Below are 22,115 nucleotides of genomic sequence, written 5' to 3'. Positions count from 1 at the left end.
TGTACGACGGGCATTTTAATTGGATGTTGTTATTTTGGCAGTCAAAGACTCGACTCTCCCTCCCGACCTTACCAAAGGAGGCATAAGGTGGCACCCTCCCCACAGCCCCCGAGAAGAGAACTGACGGCAGAGTCAGTCGATTCAATAGCAACTGCCTCACATGTCAAGTTCGATACTAGGAGCAACAGGTCGATTCCGCTGCAAAAAATGGACAAGTCGAAGGCATTGAAGGACTCTACTAATGCTTACAGATCCCATCAGCAGGGTATGTACTAGTAAGTAGGGAGTCTAGTTAACTTCGTGCTTGATCATTTGTGGTTCAGCCGGGAATCACACACAGTACTCTCAGGTTGCAAGCCCACTGTCCTAACCAAGACGACATCATTGCTTCCAACATCTGCAATAATCTCCTCGTACTCAATGGGATGAAAGAGCCCCTGAAAGGCGGAGCTGTGACCCTAGATTCCGATAGTCTTTAAATGAAGCTTTGGTCTGATTTTTCCCATTGTTTTCTTCAGATATTGATCCTCCAAACGATTTGTACAAGGAAGCAAATCGGAAGAATTTAAGCATGAGAGAGCAATCACAACTCCGGAAAGCAAAGCTGGACTATTCTTAGCTGTTTTTTAATCAAATATAGTTTATGCAATTTTACCATCGTGAGACCTGTGGTAAAATACACCAAATGCGCAATTACCGGAGACGCTGCCAATCTGGCACTGCTTGCAGTGCGCTTATATTATTATCAGGTAGAGGTAAATCTCAAAGTAATTGGAAAATGTGATAAAAAACAGGGAAACGATTGATGGCTTCTTGGTAAACAGCATAAAATATGTTAACATTTTGTAGGTTATATGATAAACGCCCAAGCTTAATCCAAATATTTCCACCATGAGTTGGCACCCTTCCGTACATGAATCGCTTTTAGGTATAGCACATCAAACAACTGTTAAAAAGCTCTGTCTCGTCATCAAGATGGTCTGAATGAAGTGTACAAATTGAAAATCCAGTTTGATTTACAACCAGTTCGGGGACCAAGGGGGCTGATCACACTGAGACAAGTGACATGCAAGCTAGAGCACTACAAATGTATATATTTGTAAATTCAATCCTTCTCAGTGATGCCGACTGTCATGCTCGATTTATTTATGTAGATTAAAAAACACGTTAGGTAAAACCTCCATTTGTAAGTTATCTCACAAATCAAATATATGAGATATTCAAACACCAGTACCAGCATGTACTCAAGAATCATTCGAATCTGTATTTTGTTGATATTCATTTACATTTTATTAAAGGTTACGGTGTTGACATAAAAACACTGATTGTATATAAGCAAATGTCGTCTTGTTCTTATTTTTCTATTTTCTTTTGTTACTTATATTTTTGACATTACAGTGTATCGATAAATTTATTTTGGTATTTCCTGCCACGTAAGGTAACGGCCACTCATGCACAAAGCAGTATTTACTAGCAAAACCGTCACCCAGGCTACCTTGCATTATCGATTTCTGGAACGCTGCAAGCAACTGCGCGTGATTCCATTATATTTTCGCAGATGACGCCACTTTCCATTGGCGTTGGCAAGATGAGAATCAAAATCACCCGTTATTAAAACTAGAAACTGGTAATATCCATACGAAACGACAATCCGTTTGACAATATGGATATACATCGTTAGAGTTGGATGCGCCTTTGTAAAAATTCGCATGGACAAATGAGGGCCGAACCAAGGGAGCAAAGTAATTAATTGCTGATGGTATTTTTTTAGACTAGGTACCTTTATCACTGGATCTTTTGCGAGACACATTTCGAAAGTTTTTTCAACGACCTCACTCCACACATCATGCATTCTCACTGCCATCTTTTTAAGAAGAGCTCATTTTTCAGAATGATTTTAACTCGATTGATATTCTTCGAGTCGTTATCTATCATATAATTCATAATCAACGATTACCGGTATTCATCTGAATCTAATGTGCAATAGAATTTACGGAACGAAGATATTGATATTCATGGCACATAATGAACTGGTGAGCCGTCGGTGGAGCTTTTGATGAAATTATATGCCAACTTCTTGTAAATGATGATGAAGTGATCATCTGTCATGAATTAAGCATCAATGGCACCGTCGCATTGTAATGGCAGATGAGTACTCTGGGAATCCAGACCAACTCACACATACTTCTCCAGCACCACATCTCTACTTCAACTGTAAGAATTTGTGAAAATCCATCAACACTGGACTTGCTTTCCAAAGGGATTGCAATTTGGTCACACTGGTCACGTTTACACGACGTTTGATCTATCACAACTGTTGTTTCCTGATGATAATGGAGCAGACCAATCACCCATGATGATACATAAAGACATTTCATCAAACCACACAAATACCTAATGGTTTGCGAATTACTGCAGTCAGCATTCCATTTATACATCACTTAATTTTCACAATGTACTTTACGGCTGACTTGTCGAGGCAAATTGACGCAGCCAGATTTTAACCATCATTCATCTCCGAAGTGTAAACGAACACGGCATGCAGTCACCATGCTGAGTGATTTCACCACAATGATGCGACCAGTGGCAATCAAGCGGGTAGCACACAAGAATTTTCGTGCCATCAGCCTCTGAACACTTTAGCACGTCTTTTGCGGAGATACCATTATTTTTCCATATTGTCATCGACCCATGCAATATTCTACACAATATTTGAATGAGTTTTTAACTTAGAGGAAGATAATGAAGTGGAATGCATTGTTTCTGTGAATGAGATTTTGGCATCTGTAAGAAATAGGCCGGACAAGCTTATGCGGTAATTGATGTGCAAGGCAAATATTACCTGTACACGTCTGTCTTTGTGGCTGCCAAATTATTATCTAGCTGCAGTTGCATTTTGCCCAACTGCTAAGGCACAACCAGCCTTTGATCGAAGAATAACTTCAAATTCACTAAAGTTTTCAATTGACATTCGTTACGGTTATCATGTTATCATGTTGTATGTTACATATGCTTATGAATGTTGATCGATCAAAACAATATCAATTCGTCGTCGCACGCTTAGCATTCCTGTGGTATAATATCTATAAACTCGACGGTTTTTGCTTTGAAGCCCGCGAAGTCTATATAGGCATATGTCCTTCGACCTACTCGAACAGATGGTGAAATTGACTGGAATGCACAGAGTCTAAGTATCATCCAGAACTTCGGAATTTAACAAGTAATGTTTAGACCTAGACCACTGGAATTCAAAGGCTGTAGGATGGGAAGGCATGGTATGGTAGTTACGAAAAGTGCATCTGAGTGGTGCTTTTGAACACCTTTAGAAGTAGCGGCCAAGAGAACAATAAGTATAACAAATAATTGTTTTTAACACTCTTCACTCATGATGGAATGTACTGTTGTGCCGTCTGTGGAATATATCATGTTGGGTCTTACTTTTAGTACTCCCGACATAATGATAATATGGAAGGATGATGTCACTTTGATTTACTCGAAAAAGAAAAAAATCTGTTCCGAAGAGCTTCTAGTGCGTGACAGTTTTTAATGAAATTGAATTGACCTGGCTATTTTACAGGTCCTAATTTTATCACTCTTTCTACAATTTTTAACTTCATGTGTAATATAAATCGTTGATATTATCTATTAATCGACTAAAATAGATGTAAATTTAGTCTGTTTCGAACAGGTCGATTTGAAATGGTTCATCCGAACCGGTAATTATGCATTGTTCGAGAACAAATAATGTATCAAGATTACATTGAGGCAGATTCCGCTTCTCACGGGCTGTAATCCGGTTTTATGGTTGTATTATCCGGGGATGCCATGTGTGGCCATGCACCATGTCACTGAAGGCGATGCATCAGGTTTATCAGTTTTATGAGATGATGTGCGCCTAACCTAGAGTACGTATTCTAAGTCAGTAAAGTGAGAGTACGTGTACCCCCATATCGATAATTTGCCCATATTCTTCCTTTAAGAGAACAAGTCATGAACCTGTTTTATGCTGCGTTTATATTACGTGATGACATGTCATTAATGCAGGAAACAACCTGATGATGCCATCACATTGAATCATATCACGGATTTCTCTAGATCCTTGTTTATCTTTTGCGATTACGACATAAACCAAGCTGTCCTCATGGCAGTTATTGCCAAGTTATTTCGCTAAAACATTAATAGGAGATATGGAGATATGCTTTATGTCCGGGATGATCGCCATATTATCATTCTACATTGTTCTAGAGGAAGATGAGATGCATGTTTATATTGGATTTAATCTCATACGAAATTATTCCATCTTTATTGCTACTGCGCCATCCAGGAGTGGAGAATTTATCCCGACATGCATGCCATTTTACCTAATAATCTATTCAATATTACGCCACTGCTGCTAACGACAACAGATAAAAAAGACAGAACCAATCAAAAGTTGGCCAAACCGAATCTCCAGAAAACGCAAACAATAGACGTTGAAAAAGACATATGTTTTGCACTTATAGAGTAAGGTTCTTCAAGAAAACTTATTTTGATCCGTCGAACCTTCATCATCACTGTAAACGACATGTCGTGCTGATGCTCAAACAAAAACAAGCCATTTAGGATTCGCTTATCTCAAACGATTGGACAAAGCAGATGGAAAACTTTTGGCTCTACTCTCCCTTACATCATAACGCCAATAGGCTTCCTGTAAAGCCTTTTTAACTTTAAGAACCTTCGACGGCATTCATAAAAATCGTGCCATCCCTGTGCACTCAAAGTAAGGCCACCTTTGATCCAACTGGTCTTAAGCCAGAGCACTTCTACAGGAGCGGCGCAGGAGGGAGACGCCGTCCACTTATCCCATTGTCATCTAATCCCGATACCATCCTGATGACTTGCATCATTGTCTGTTTGTAGCAACGCAATATTGAAAATAAATAAGTGTAAAATTCAAAGGTATCGACCGGGCGCAAAAAGCCCTTGCCTCCGCCGCGAACAAATGATGTGGTATTTGGATTTAAGATAGCCACTACTTTGGCTATCTTCCGGTACTTAGCTCAGAACCGTTGCAGTTCTTTGGCCCTAATAGGATAGCAGTCGAATGAGAGATCAAAGAACGCATGCTATTGAATTGCCAGGTCCGCTGGGTTTTTCTCCCGTGGCCACGTTAGTCAAAGGCCGAGTCCATTCTTATGCTATAAGAGGTTGCTTTAAAGAACTGTGGAGTGACATTTCTATTTGAACGTTATCAAGTTATAGTTACGATTGGTTCGCGAGGGAATATTCTGGGTCGGGTGAAACAAACCTTACCACCAACGCCAACTTCGGATAGGGTAGTTGACGACTCATCACTGGGTTGCGAGATAAACGGGTCATTGATGAATAATTTCCGCTAACATCATCGCCAAAGATAAAGGAGCTGCTCGGTCAAAATAAAGATATCGTTTTCCGGGGTGGGCCACCCATAATGGGAATAGTGGACATTTGATCAATCAGATTATACCTGGTGTAGAAATTTGAAATGTCCTAGAGTGTAGAATGTCCGGGGAACAAAAACTGAGGTTTTGACATTTATGGCCTCTACAAAACCACATAATCGTCCGAAAACCGCGGGACGCGCGAAGGCCTTTTCCAAGGGGACATTTACTCTTTCTATACAGGTATGCAGATTCTGCTTGGAGCCTTTGGGGATGTCTTGTCAGACAGATTTGTACCGATCAATCATTCAAACTGTCTCGACGACATGACAGTGATATGCCATTCTTCGCATCAGACCATCGTGGCTTTAGGTGGCACTCGATAGAAATGGAATTGTTAGCCCTAAGATATTTATGGATTGAAATGTCGTTTTGAGGAAACAGAACTGAATTCAATAACCATTATCAGTCTGGTGTAAAATCTTGGAACCCTGGGGAAAGGATAGTGAGATAAATGGTCCAATTGTAGGATCTTTATCTAAGGTATTTGGTTTCCGTAGAAATGCAGCTTACCCCAACATCATTGGATTAGGACTTCAATGGGAGGAACTTGACGTTCACACAACAAACTATTGGGTTGGAGATCCGACAAAAAATACGATTTTATGAGCCTAATTAATAACCAAATATCATCAGATCTCGTCTGTCGTCACTACCATATTGGCACTCTGTATAAGCGCCTCCACATGGCTATGTACTTCTGAGTACCCGAATAACGTAATATAGGAGAAATAGTATCGGCTTCGATTATATATTTTGGTAATATCTTTATATAATGATACGATTTATTATCACGATTTTGCTTGGCTCTAGATGACACCACAATTAATAGTCATGAACAGTATGTGCCCCACCCGATTGCTATGATAAAAATATAATAATTATATTTTCATGATAGCAATATTTTCAACCTGCCAGCGGCAAAGCTGCCACGGCCGGCGCCCAGGAACCCGGTAGTCAGATCAGAAAGACGATAAACAAAGGGACACTAATCAATTATCCCCAATAAACAGATGCAATCAAACAGCAACACATGTTCCAAAATGTGATTTCCTGATTACGCATTATCAGTCACGAGGCTGACGGCTCTGTTTTTTATATTTCATCTTATCTTGTCCCCATCCGGGAAGCGGGTAGTTACAACATCCTAGTTGTCACAATGGTGTGAGAGTGCCAAAGGTAAGAGATATGCGCACGATCTTCGACGCCTAATAACCAACTCTCTGTGCAGTCGAAATACTTCCAGTTGGTGTGACAACTCAATTATATGACAACAGATCTGAACTTTTCATAAAAATCGGCCTACAATTCATTTTAACGCTATCAAAAGTAAACTAATCTTATCTTTCTGGTTGTGACTTTGTCCTTCAAAGACAAGGTTGAGAAAAATGGAAATTATGATAAGACTACGGAAGTTTTGGGTATATTTGAAAGGAGAGATAGATATACTTAAAGTAGTAATAATATAGCATTACCGGCCACTTGACTGTTTCAGGTTTCTGCCAGTTTTAGAACAAATCTTTAAACGACACCATGATCTACCAATGACAAGCCTTGAGCATCCCCAAACAAAATATCGTACTTATGATTAAGTTTCATTTTAATTTGAGCTGCGGTCAGAAAAATCAAAGCTGTAGTTTACAGGTGTCATATTTCCTCATGATCACTACGATAAAGAGCCCACCTTACTAATATCAAATGTTGCAGTTCTCCGGATCCGAGTTAAATTGTTCAATTATCAATTTCAATGGAAGCTGGCTGGTTGTTGCTATTTACATAAGCACGACACATGTTGACGCGATATTTCGCCCGCAACAGATTTTAAATTGTCATAAATGAAACAAACATCCGATTAGCAAACAATAGAAATATTTCAGTAATGGCGAGACAAGAGATATTCAGTCAATTCTATGATGAAAATCACGGCAGATTGGCAGATTGTCAGTTTGTATAGTTTGGTTTATGGTGTATGGACGTCATCTGTTTACTTGTTTTCATTGAGGCAAGCGACACATGCCGCACCGCCATTAAAAATTCGAAAACAATACTTTTTGCAAAATAGCAGATTTGAGTTCATTGAAATTGAATCCTTTGAAAAGAGAAACAATTAGTTTGGAAATGATTTACAACACATGTCACGTATCTGTGTTAGTGTTTAAATCACTAAAGTAATTTATCAATGGTTAAAAACCCGAGTTAGAGACAAGTTTAAATAATAAGCGAAATTACTGCTGAAAATGCGGATGTGATGGCGGCACTTGAAGAGCCGTAACGGATGCCAAAAAGACAGTGTAGGAGTAGGAGTACCGGTCCACTGAAAGCCTTTGCGAGGGAGAATAGAATCATGGAGCCAAAGTGAGCTGAGAGGATTCATGATCAGCATCAGATTGGAGTTGTTTTACTTAACACGCCGCGTTAGATATCTAGAGGGAGGAGCCGGCACTCTTGCCAGACGTCACAACCAAATACAGATACAGAACATGGTTATTGTCCGATCGTCGGATATCAAGTTAAATCAAATCATTCCGGTGTCTTCTTTATCACATATTTGTAATAAGAATGTTGAAAATCTGTCAACAGCTCATTGGTACACATTACCACAATAACAACCAAATTGGTCGAGATTGGATTGCGATTAGTCGAAGCATTTAGGTAATAGGAAAACTCTCCTGATTTGAATTGAAGATACAGTTAGGAACCTGCCGTGATATCAACTTGTGATAACAGCGCTGGTCTTGTAAGCGGGACTCCAAACAAGCATATCTATGATATTGTCGGAATGATAGCTGTAACAATTCGAAGTAACAGATTTAGCAGCACCGTACTTCAACAATAGAAGACCTGATTGTGATAAAGTTCTGAAAATACTTGCAACAGTTTTTGTAAGCAAGAGCTGACGGTAACACCTGTTGCTAAATCAATTACTGGTGCAGTATATCATCATTTGCTATCATTTAATCGACATTATGCTCTAATTTTCCATTTGAAGAGACTATTAAGTCATTCTAATAAGGGCTTCATGTAGTCTGTAAATGCCATATCATACGTGTTGACGCCGGTGGACGGTTCCTAACCATTAACCTCTCAATGAGCCACACGGTAGATGCACTCGTCGTGGGTTTTCTTCAGCTTTTGCTAAATAATTTTAAAACCAAATATTCGAAACTAGTAAGAGTGGGTTGTTCGAAGTTACAACTGTCCGTCTATTGAATTTCGCTTGAATACTCCGTCACCGCACATGATAGTGTATATAATATGTGGTATACAAGAATAAGCAGATGGAATGAATTAATGAAAAGCGATAATGTGGAGCCACAGTCGCTTCAGCCAGATAAGAAGCCGATAATACATTTCATCCAAGCCATTTCTAATAAAATGCTGCTGGCAACTCATGAATCCGTCGCAGTCCTTTAGCCTTTTTCTCTCCGTTATTTCCGCTCGTCACTATTGTTCTCAAGTCAACAGCTCACTTCTCAGCGATATTACAAGATTCCTCTGGCACTAAATTACTCTTGCATGGGCAGCTCGCTAATTAAACCATACTCTCTGATTAAACCGAGGTGCTTCGACAAAAAGACAAACAAATTTGCGGAAATTTCCGGAGTCGAGGGCCGATGTGCACTTCTATAAATCATATTGTGAAGTGGGCACTCGTGATGGTATCTCGGGTTCTTCAACAACGGCACGCAAAAGAATTGTCAGACGACCTTTTAATTAAAGCTGTTATGGTTGGGATACGTCATTGAAATGAACATCAGGGGGCAAAGACAAGGCGAGCGCAGTGGAGAAGAGGAGACAAGTGAATTTGAAAGATGACAGAACATTTCTAACAAAAGTGTTCGCCACGAGTTTTGATATTAAAGGAATCGTCTTCTGGACACCTAGAGCGCGTTATAATTAAAGCCATTTGAGGAATATGATATGATAAGGAGCACCAGGGGGTGTTCAAGTAAGGTGTTAATGCACACTTTTCCCCTTTGTGATATTCTGGCAGAGTTTAACAGAAGATGAATAAGTGCTTGAGTTGTTGGTCGGGCGACCCACTAAGTATATTGTTCCCGGACGTGAAATTTGATACTGACACGCATCAAAGGGTACAGAGGACACTGAACCACAATGGAACTGACGGCAGACTGAGTATGATCTTCAGACAAAATCCAGATTCAGAAGAATGTTCATCAGAGGGACAATGTTGACTGTAACACTTGGGATCAAATAGGGACACGGACATGAAGATCGATTCTCCAAGTTATGAAGGAATTGCGTATTGAAGGGGGTAAATCATTTTTGTAGGGTCCGCTAATCAGTAGTTGACGATCCGTCTAGGCACATGCAATACAGGCGCCTCACTGGTGATCAGATTGGGGATGGACCAGTCGTACGTACAAACTAAGCCAAGCCTTAGTGTGGTTCATTGCTGTATCAACATGCTACATCAACCACACATTGCTTCGCAATCTACCACAAACGATGTGTTTACCTCAATCCCATTGTCTCGGTCTAAATACAAGGAATCTTGTGGGGAAACTGTCATCGGCCACGCGAACCCCTCATCTGCATACATTCCACCCAAGATCCGTAACAAACGGGGTAAATATCCATTAACCCCAATCAAACAGTACTGCTGCTGAGTTAAGATGAAACAGCCGACCAGTTAGGCTGAAACTGGTTGAGATCCAAATAATTATGTATGAAGTCCGCCGAACATGCTATTGCAGTCAGATGGGTGGACAGGTGACTATTCAGCCGAAGTGGGGGTTTCAGGCGTCATCATGAAAGCCTTTGGACACGCAAACTGAAGAGACATGGATCTGACCAGATCCTTGGTCGCCTTGGATATGATGATAAGGTTCATAAGCTTGAATCACGCTAGACCTCAATCAGTACACATCGACGAGAGTAATGGACATAGTATCAGAACTAGAAATGAAATGGTTATGGTAGTCTCTTTCACGATATACTTGGTGACATTTGCCCAGTGAAAGGCAATCTGAACTTCCAGAATTATTCTATCTGCGGGTTGTCCAAAAGCTAAGCAATGTCAGAATGCTCCGGGTCGAAATGCGTTAATGGATACTACAGTAATTAAGAGGCCATGGTCACCTTCTGCAACGATTCTTCAGATCACTTTGCGAGAAGTGTTAAGTAATTCGTTACATTGGCGTGACATCCAGTATACATGTACATGAGAGATACTATACGATGATTGGTAAACTGGTTAGATTAGACTCGTAATAATTCAGATTACTACCAGTACAGATGCCTCTGACAAGGGCGAGGCGGTATCAAACCCAAAAGACAATGGCTCGCTCGGTGCATTCAAATGTGGAGAGATTTACTCAGCCATCGCCACTTAGCCACATAAATCAAGGCGCAGACGACAGCGAACCTGAGATTCAGATGCAATAAACAACACTATAACAGCGTAACGCTACGATGTGGCAGGATACCTTTGCCTCGAACACGTCCGCACTTGCAATTTCATATCAACCGGAAGAAAATGTCGAATGTGAAGGTAACCCTTGGGAGAACAGTTTCAGGGGCAAGCTTTCCCCATTTTACCTTTAGCGTACCTCTCACTCCTCTCTTCATGTACCCCTCCCCCCCCCCTCCCCCACACCCGAAAGGTTTCATGGTTCGAGTCAGTTCGCAGACAAAGTTCCAAGGCTATAGAGACTGGTTCCATCCTTTCGCCACACAATGGATATTGTTTTCTTGGTTATGCATTACAGTGTGTCAAAATGTTTCAACGAACAGCCACACTCCAGGTTATTCATCGCCTGTAACCGTGTCAGAATCCACCCAAACAAAATTATCACTGTCATATTAATCTTTTCTTCAAATCAAAGCACGCGACGACAAATAAACCAAACACATCAAATCTTAGCAATAATCAATCACAAAGTAACCAATGTTTGTTCCCCGATAACATATGCACCAGTATAATAGCTCAGGTAATGGACGCTAAGATGGAATTAATATGCAACGGCATGCCCGCAGCGTACGGCGCGAGAATTCGCCAAAGAGACCCCGGAAATGTTCGTCAGTCTCAGAATCACGACTAAAATATTCGTCTACTGTAGTAATCAAAGCGTCACCGAAGAGACATTTTTTATCAGGTCCTATTGTCTAGTCGGCTGTGGGCCGGACAAACGAATTTGCAAATTTGAATCATCAATGATGCGCCGAGATAATAGCGATGTTTCACATGGCATAGCAACGATTCAATCAGGAGACTGACTCCAATGAACTGATCGTGAAATGACTGATGACCACGCTCGACTGAACCGGTCAATTTTTAAACATTGTCAAAGAGCACTTCAAGTTCAGATGAAACTGAAAGCAATCAAATGATAATGTCACAGGTGCATGTTCGTCATGTGGATGTCAATTTTCCAATTCTACTGACAGAAGTGGAAGCTTTGTCAGATCATGAACAGTACCACCGGCAAAAAGACTAACAGGATGGACCGAATTTCTGATGTATTTCCAGTTTAATCTTTTCACTTTCTCCTTAAGTTTCTTCAAACAGAGAAGAAATGAGATCCTTCATGAAAATAAGACTTCAGAAGCCCATGATTCAAAAGATATTCACAAAAGCGAATCATTCTTTGTTACGGAGAAAATCTACCTTTGGATAAGTGCCAAATACCTTCGTGTTTGCCCACCCATTCTTGTGGTCAGACCACACTAAGTCAAGCTACATTGGATACAGCGAAAGAGGATCTTATATCGATTCTTATTAACTTTGCAATAATGTAGTTCCATATCCATGTCATATGTGCAAATACCAGCTAATTGTAATTTCCGTTCGGATCGATTTCATAACTTGAAGATATTTTCTCCCGCACAGCCAATTTGTTATAGCGGCTAGAATTTGTTGCTATTGTTTATCGTTTGGTCACCTTGACCTCGGTAATGACATCTATGAAGCTGGAACGATGGCGGGGCTGAAATCTGCTTCAGCGCGTCGGTTTCTAGTTGGAGCGACACATCGCCGGGTGCAGGTCTTTGTATATACCTGAAGATAGACACTCATCCGATGAGATTTTTTCCCTCCAGTATTTGACGAAACCTGGGGAAACTAGTGAACTCATACATAGCAACGGCCCCCTCCCCCTCCTTTGACTGTAGACACCTTTACCTAAAACAATGAAACCGAACGTCCTGCTGCATGATTTGTTAGTAACGTAAAATTGATCGATGGAGTATGTGACGGAGGGAACTATTGCAAACTTCCAAAGTCAAACAACGTTCAAATACCGCGATTGCTAGCATATCGAGTGTAAACTCTGGAATCCTGAAGAAGTCGAAAGTGGTGACATTTGTTTGTAACCCAATCGTGATTGATGGTATGTTAGATGAGGAATATCCACTTGCTATTGACTCGCCCGTCACGCAGACCTGAGAACATAGCCCGCTAATGGACAATACGTGATGGTTGATAATTGTTCGACGACAAGTCAGAACAGAAAGATTACCAATAGTTGTTTTAATCAATGAGCTTGCGAAAACGTATCAAAATGGCGCTGATAAAGCCCGAAGCCATTTGTAATGTAGTTCCTCGTATGTCCGCCAGGTTCAAAAGCGTGACGCCAGATCAAATCCAGGTCATCCGTCTATTATGTCTTCGATAAGAAAGCTGCTGTAGATGTCGGATCATGCCTTCGATTTTCTTCCCCTTGATTGATATCTGTAACTTCTCCCATTGGCAAGAATGCCTCTCACACCTCCAAGAGCGGAATAAGGACGCAGGGAAAAGTCATTCGACTGGGTGAAGGCAACAATGGTAGCCTATATTCGACAAGGGCAGTACCGTGGTTTCCAAATGGAGTTATCACTCCTATCAAGAGCATGATGATAAACTGCCTTGGTCAGCTTCAACGTAACAATATTAAACCGCCAGCACCCACGTCGAATTGCAACGCGCTTGGCAATCCCCATTTGATACGATTGCTAACAACCACTTCTTACCTCAGATATGATACATGTCAGAACATCATTTGCGATCAGATTTTCTTACACAATTATTGACAATAGAGACAGCTGTAACGGCGCGAGTTATTGCGGTTCTAATAACCCACGGTTTGTCTTAGAAAGGAAGGTATATTGGTATCCGGATTAATTTGTTTGGCTATATTAGCACCTGGTGTGTGCTTGATTGGAAAGCCACGGCCGGCGATGGAGGTTATTAACAAGAGAATACCGCTTGTCAAAGTTGTCATAGCATTTTTTATCAGAGCGATGAATGCTTTGGTAAGAACTTGCCATGTTACACAAGAACGACAAAGTTTCCGTCAGGTCCAGATTCGATGACAGTCTCTTGGAAAGAATGCAACGTTCATCACTGGTAGTATTTTTAACTCTATGAATATTTGATAACGCTGGAACTCGTCCAGCAATCAACATCTCGATCCAAGGTTCTGATATGGCAAGTCCTCAGTACGCTCAATAGTGTGCTGCCAAGACAGTGCCAAGTAAGACGAACCCATTGCACTCTTGGTGAAAAATGAATATCATAGACGACAAGAACACATTCGGGTATGTGCAGATCCATGCTTAGCAAAAGTGTGACCATGGTCAACCGAAAAAGGTAACAAAATTACCAAGGAAGCCAACGCATCACTTCTAAATTTTATGACTGGTGATGCCAATGAGGCAGTCCGCTACACAAAGACAATGCATCACTTCCTCCAAACTCCACTTCGCCTCAACCGATCGTATCATTTCATCAGCACTAAACCCCAACCTTCCGAAGGTAATTGTTTCGCGAAAATATCGTCATTATCACCGTGATTTTCTTTCATTAAACCTTGATTATCGAAGCGCGTTTTTGTGCAGTCATTTTCAATGCATTACAATGGGAAAATGATTGATTCCAGTAATAAAGTTCGGCGCAAGCTCCTACATTTTTCGCTCGACTTGCTTTGAATGCGCCCGCCTATATTGCCTTTACTGCGAGCTTCCCAACCTTACGACACATCCGCTTCGGATCTAGTCACGTTTAGATGGGCAACTTTTGATGGAATTAGGTTTCTCAGTCATTATGGACTGCAATGCTGAAACCGGAAGTACTTTGTGCCTGTCTTCATCGTTTATAATCATAGTTAACTATTCCGTCGCACAATGCTTAGGTATCATATGCTCAAACCAGTTCCAACCCGAGTCGCTCTTTTCTGACGCGTTTTGTTCTTTATGGATTTGGTGGAAAATCTATTAGAAATAGCTGCATGATATGCAAACTATTGACTTGAGCACCTTTGTGGAATAGCATTCTAACTGTTGTTTTAGCCAACCTAATGAGAAAAAAACATCAGCAAGAAGTTCAAGCAATAGAACTAAGCTTTTCATTCTGTTGGTGCAATAAATTGATAAGGTGTCTCCAACACTGCTCCAAACTACTAATTTCGACCAACGCCTTGAACCCAAAGAACGAAAGTGTGAGGGAACGCCCGAATACGTCAGTGAACAGCCAACTTTGTCATGGCATGCTCAGGACATGAGGAAATCGATGGTCACAGCAAAATCGTAGAAAAACGAAGTGCGAGGCCAGCTTGAAAGTGACTTGATCTGATGCTGAGGAGACACGGATTTGTGTTAGTTTGGGCCGCAGGGGAGGTAATGTGAAGCGTTTCTTTTACGCTTTAGCAAAATCAGCCTATGTCCTTCAGTTATTGCACAATTATAGCAACACAGCCACACCCAGATACCGAGTGCCTCAGATCAGAGGTTGGGGTATGCATTTTCAAGTTGAACAGGAAATGTCTCATTCACAACTTTATAAATGATAAACGTATTAGAATGCTATATTGCATGCCAAGCCAATGACGTGAAGACTTCTATGGGGACGTCAATTGCAATATCATGATTGAAATCATCATAAAATCACATTAGGTGAACGCCCCAATCAAGGATTTCTTCAGGCATAACATGGGTACTGTTCAATTAATCTGATGGCCTGCCGAGGGTGACACGATAGCGTTTCTATCAAATATTGGAGAGCATTAATGACTTTTGAAAAACGACATGATCGAAAGTTGATGTTTTTCGCTGTTTGACACGTTATCATATGATGTTTATAGCTTCCGTTCATCGACATTTAGTTTTGTCTGGCAACATGACATGTTTAATTATAGTTTCCCATCAGATTAAAAGCTGTTGGGTTCTAAGAGTACCAGTATCCAAAGTTTACAATGTCCATGGTGTGATCATCTATTTATTGGTGTTTTGCTCATTGAGAACCAATAGTATACTGTGTACGGACCCATACCAATGGCATAAACACAAAATGTTATGAAACTCATAGATCTAACGTAACTCTCATCATACATTTTCAGCCAAAGCAGTCGGTCACTCGTACAGTCGGGTAAACAGGGTGGCCCAAAACGTTCACCGAAACTTCCACCACCGAGAGACACACAGTTACAAGTTGATGGAGAATCTCTATCTGGCATTCAGCTCTTCTTGTGGCTCAAACTGCTCCAGACTTAGTTTGCTGAAGAAAATGGGCTCTTGAGCAAAAACTACTGCACCGCCAATCAAATTAACTGACTGATATCAATGGACCGGTCATCCATTTATGGCTGTTCGATTGCAGCTTCCCGTAGGGTTGATTGAAATAATTAATTGGTGGTACATGTATTCTGGTCGCAATGATGATTAGCATAGTCTTGGGATGAAATGGGCTGACACTAGAGATTTTCTTACAAATTCTGGCCATATTATCACCTCGTAACTTTGTCATTGTTTTTACAGTCAGTTGAGTAAGCACCGAGAATAATACAGCCGGGATTGTTATTAGCGCGTCGTCGCATAGGAATAGCCATATAAGTTGGGTAATAGGGGCTATTAAGTAGCGTCCGCGGGTTATTAGGCGTTTAATTGAGATCTCGACTCGAGGTATCGAATATGGTAGGCCAGACACAAAGGGATGTAATGATTGTCGTTGGGAGGAATTTATACCTGGTGGTTCGAGTGGTTTGTAAGTATTGGCGGGCCCGAGTGCAGCCTATACAATCCCGATCATTTAGTAAGGTGACTTTGATGGATTGAGGTCTCATTATATACACCCATGTGGAAATATGTTATTGTCTGTCAAATGCCATTATAGAACATGAGCTGGGCTTTCTATTAAGTCCACTATCGAGCTAATGGGTGATTATGGTATGGACTGGAATGCCTCCCCTGAGAGTACCTCTTTGCCCAGCCTCATTAGAGGGGACCCCGGTGCATGCAATGCCAAAGAATCCCAGGACCAGGTACCTTTGTTTAAATTTACACAACTACTGCCCAGCCGACCTGCCCGTTGTATCATCATGGCATGTTTACGGCGTCGACTGATTTACTCCTACTTTAGAGGTGTGCGCATATTAATTTCTTTGTTAAATTCATGAACTTCCCCTTCTAAATTATGATGTTTTCGAAATGTTTATCACCCGTATACCCAGAGGGTGATCATTCTGAAAACTGTCATTAATCAACTGTGGGTTATTTTGATGTTTTACTAGGAAACGAGGTGTCATGACACGAGATGAAAAAACAGGTTGCGTGACGCCGAGACCGGAATCTGCATTTTGAACTCACAGATTCCCACTGGGATGATGATAATGACGGTGTCAACGCGGTTGTTTCAATTGCTTTTAAATTTATTGACTCTTTGCTGACATCAACAAATTTGAATGCTGTGCCAGGGGAGAACGGCGCTCATCAGCAGAAACTCACGTTGTTAATGGTAAAAAAACGTGGCAAATGACCCATTGTCCATGACCAGTGAGGTGCACTAAAAGAAATAACTGCAAGGAGAGGCAAAGTCAAACTAACTGGTCGTGGAACAGCATGAGCATGAAAGCTAGAAAGTTCTAGCATGAAACTTCTATCCGAATCTGAAATCGCTCCAAAAAGGTCATACTTAGCTCAGAAATATCCGATTTTTTCAGAATATCAACTAAAAGAATAAGTCATGTCTTTTTTATATCTTCGTGTCTCGATGAATATGCAGATTAATTATGGAAGCAAACAAACTGAACGCCTCTTGCGGAGGAAACAACTGTGTTTTCGAACCATTAAATCGCTACCAAGTGAAGCAGAAGAATGGCATTCAGTTCAGTGTCCCCTTTATTTCAGCTGACCAGACCTAACCCAGCACAGCAGCAATGAGATTCCAAACCAGAACGACGGGACATATAATGGCCTATCCGAAGTTTCATGCGATATCATGTCAGCAATATCTTCCTATTCATTCCGAAAATTAAAAATATTCATGAAGTCGACGCACTTAACAGTTATTATTCTTTTTCGGATATTCCCAGTTTATGTAGCGTTCCTAACGAGGCAGAACTGATGTTATTATAATGCATTTAATGTGCATTGTCGCAGCTCACGCACTACCGGTATTAAACGTTTTCGGCGCGTTGTCCGACTCCCGTTCTCTGGGAAATTGAAAGCTGAACGAAGGGGACATTTTAATCAAATGCCTACTAAATCATGTGAAGTCTTTTTCACTTTCAATATCCGTGACAGCGTCAATTGACCATGGTTTAAATGGTGAGTGGTCACGCGATCGACTCACCTTATCATGAACAGAGCCAGAGAATACGAGCTACATTGTAACTCCATACTCTAAATCGAGATTGTGCCGTAAACGATGTTACTGAGAGTTTGTTTTCGATCGAACATCAGTCTTCTGTTGAAATTATTTTCCGTCGAGAATCGGACAGACGGACAAGAGTCGGATAGAGCCTGACCAATAACGAGCCATCTGAGGGGAAATACTGACAGCCTTTCCCAGCCATCCCAGCCCTTTGAGTGTATTGTTTTTTGCAGTGCTATTTTTCGTAAAATTGAGCATGGTACCCTATTTCATCAGACAAAATGGGATTGCGTGACACAGATGGAAAAGTGGTTTTGACTTAAATTTAATCAATTTGCTTCAGTTCGGAAACACTCTTGTTGGGCGCGTGATTATCTGTCATTTTTTCAACAAAGCATGTGTCGATATTTTTTTAAAAGCTATTTAAATCAGGTTTTCAAATGTATAAGATTGAAAAAAGATAAACACAGATGTCGCAGAAGTGACACAATTTCAAATAAGTTGAAGGTGTATTATTGAATGTTAATGGCAAGCCAGATACATATGCTGACCACAAATGACAAAAGCAGATTTGGAATATATCGATCTGGAGAGAAAAATGTGAAATTGAGAAGTTGATAATGAAATAAAATTGGAACAGATTTTTCATCCACAATGGATGAAACGGTTGTATATCAAATTCCGACCAGCATCCGTCTGGTACATGTCTAGAGAACAACTGGTATTTAACAACGTTTAATTGATTTTAAATGACGTATGGTAATTGCTGATAGAACGTTTGGCTTCCTGTATTTGAATCGGCGTCAGAGACAAACGCCAGAATAAGCTCAGACAAGCTTTGGTCACAGCAAGTACGCTACTCACTTCTTATCTAGTCGACGCATCATGTGTTGCTAACGACTAATGCCTGACCCCCCCCCCCCCCTTCAATCGGTCACCAGAGATTGTGATGACAAATGGTACAACATCCAAACAAGGTGTATAAGCGCTCTAAGCCAGCGGTCATTTCACTGGATTACCTGAGGATAATTTGATGGCCATTGGACATCTACTATCATCACCATCTGGCCCGGTCGCTTCCTCCGTGGAACATTTATCTTGCTTCTATCAAGCTTAGATCACGCGCTTGGCACTTCCGAGTGATTATCTGAGCGCCTTATGCGCTCCTAGAGGCCGTATTCATGCTGCCGCATGGCTTCCCCGCCCAATCGGGATGCTTCCACACGTTTTGCTATCTTAGCATATTTCCACGGGCGGGAGGCGGAACTTCGGCAATGCTCTATCACGGCAATCGCATCACCTCAGCCAGGTTGTACGTGCCGAATTTCTCGAGACTTCCGCTCGATTCGCGGAGACAAGCCCCAAGTTATTAAATAGAGGAATCTAGGCGTGAAATGAGTTCGAAATGAGTGACCAAGATACGGCACACGCCGCCGAGAATTGGGGAAAATAACATCGCGCGAGGCAACAAATTGTGATGAATGCTTGGCGTGATAACATGATGAATGGTGCTCATCTTGAAACATGATGATACATGATAAATAAGGATGAGTATAACGGATGGGGTCGCAAGATAAGTCAGGATTAAACACATCGTTAGAGTAGCCATATCTCTCCCCTACATCGTATTGAAGACAATCTTCCTTATATTATCTCAGTTTAAAGGAAGTACCTTCAATGGTCTAAAATAGACAGCCTCTCATTCATCAAGTAGCACATTTGACTGCTCGAGGGCCACCTAATCTTGTCGTTTGCCGTATGGCGGTGAATCCTTGAGACGGGGAAAGGAGGAGGAGAATGCAATTTCGATCCATCTGTTCTATCTGTACTGGTCTTGGCAACGTATGGCCTGAAAACTGCGAACGTGGACAAGTTTTACTATATGGTCTGTTTTTGGCCCGGTTCCTTTGAAATGAACCTTAACAGCTCGTCAGGCACCACTGACAGTTGGTACGAAATGAGAGAAATGTTTGATAGTTTTGAATAGGAAGCACTGAAGTTCCTGTCCTTCACTGAGCTGCCCTTTCAACATCACTGGTACGAGGTGTAAGCAGAATATAGTTTCTTGCATGCCAATTAAGTTACTGGTTGCATCTTTCCGGTCACTAAGGAAGAAATGAATGGACTTGCATCACAATTTTCTCCCGATCACTTTTAACTCAAAGCTTGATTAGTTTCGCCTCTTTAATAGAAAAAGGGATTGTTGAGATGACCAACTACCGGATATTACTTCTCTTCACATTCCTTGATGTCCGAAAATACTGCACTTGGGCGTGAGCATCAATTTTTGAAAATGCCATCTCTGGAGTCGATTACTTCAAGTCCTGAATATCAGCAACTGTATGCCGCTTCTGTACAACTCTGACCAGCGATGAAGTGTACAGCTCGCTTCCATATCGAACGTGATCAGAAATCATAACTGGACAGAAATCAGACAAGTACAGAGACAGGAATCATTTCACTTTGCTAAAAACACCCAATTATAATGCAGTTGGAAACCTCAGGTCAAGGAAGCTTATGGAAACATTTGAACTATAAACGACCACCTTCGATGAGGCGCATCTATTATTGAATTCTAGAAATGTAGCACCCTGGCAGAAAACTAATAAGATGCTAGCGTCCTATCACATTCTTCCGTTAGACAACTGACCAGCTCTTGGTCTCATCCAGGAAGCATGCCAAGTGGTGCTCGTCATAAAGGCTCACCGCTTGTCGCCACGGACAGGTGCTTTGTAGAAACATTTCCGATGGATGAAGAGTTTGTGGCGAGTTGGCGTGAGAGACGTCGACAGTAATGGCATTTTTGTATGAAAACCAACAGTAAGGTAATCAAGTACAGCTTTAAGCTCAGCTGTAAAGAGCTAGTTTAGAGCACCGTGGCGTCCATCGCCCATCATCGTCGTCGACCATTAGCAGGGCTCATTTCGAAGCTGCTACACGGCTACATGTAGACGAAACTGCGGTTTCAATGCGGCTAGGCCAGAGCAACTTCGTTGATGCGTGTTAAGGAACCGTATTTGTTAAAGCGGTTTGAAAACGGTACAAACCGACTTGAGTGTGACACCCCAATGCGTATTAAAGTTTTAATGCGCAGTCAATTCGCATTAAAACGCCAGTTTGACCACGGCATTATAAGGCTACATCACATTATCACCCACGAATAAAGAAAGGAATAAAGGTATTTTCAAATAGGAGTCGTCACTATCTTGGTTCAAAACAGTGGTAATGAAAAGACATGGTCGAAGATAATTTCGGATGATGGCCGGATCAATGTTGGTATGGTTTCACCTGCAACACTTCTTGTTGACCAATCATCTCATTATAATTGAGCGCGCATCTGTGTAATGGCATTCCTGAATTATTGATACTTCTCATTTATGGCGGCTGCGTGAACCCGTTACTTGGAGACAAGTCTTAAAGGCCAGGATCAGTCGTGTAGATTGTTTACCTAGCGCGAAACAAACGTCTTTTCGCTCGAGCGTTCCCGAGGTTGGACTTGACACTCATACGACATGTCACTGGGTAGCCGACAGCTCAAAAATAATGCTATAGGTCAATTTCATTGAAACTCTAAAAAAATATTGCGATTCGGAAAACATGAGCAAAGTTTACATAAGCGTTCCCTAGAGGGCCAAAGGTGAACATTACACACATACTGACAAGCCCTTTGAAGGAATTCGCCAAGGAACGGTTACAAAAGAAGACGTATGGGATCCAACCTTATTGTCGGATTAGATTCGTTATAACATGAAGGTTCTGAAGATAAAGTTCTTGACATTAAGCTAATTTCAAACAAGGCGTTGGCACCACGGTATAAGTAATACGCTTTGGGAGTGGCCATCGTCTCGTAAAAAAAACATTTTTCACAAGTTGTTGCAGCTTGGCCTCAGGCATGTCGCAAGTCTGGTGATATTCAGCCCCTGTGCCACCATCTTGATTGCCTTGTCTTGTGATGCCAATATTGTCAATACCTTCGCTATCATTCGTGCATTATTGATGAACAGGTTGAGGTAGGTTTAATGGCTTTATCGCCTTCACTGAAAGAATCCGCTTTTTACACAGGAGAA

The 22,115-nt window shown here is 41.3% G+C and overlaps 1 protein-coding gene across 2 annotated transcripts in view; it reads left to right on the top strand.

Moving 5' to 3' along the window:
* The window catches only part of LOC135484544 (uncharacterized), a 34,848-nt gene extending 33,508 nt beyond the window's left edge, over nt 1-1,340 (top strand). The window contains exons 44-45 of one of the 2 annotated variants that reach the window (XM_064766128.1): nt 42-265; nt 519-1,340. In XM_064766128.1, coding sequence (XP_064622198.1) covers nt 42-265; nt 519-619 — 325 coding nt within the window. In that variant the 3' untranslated portion in view covers nt 620-1,340. Of the gene's footprint in view, nt 1-41; nt 276-518 lie in introns of both variants that reach the window. The other variant, XM_064766129.1, reaches the window with a different exon arrangement.
* Nucleotides 1,341-22,115: the final 20,775 nt, after the last annotated feature.

This window comes from Lineus longissimus, chromosome 3, assembly GCF_910592395.1.
Source record: "Lineus longissimus chromosome 3, tnLinLong1.2, whole genome shotgun sequence".
Taxonomy (NCBI): Eukaryota; Metazoa; Nemertea; class Pilidiophora; order Heteronemertea; family Lineidae; genus Lineus; species Lineus longissimus.
The sequence above is the reverse complement of the archived record's forward strand: the minus strand, read 5'-3'. Positions and strand labels throughout refer to the sequence as shown.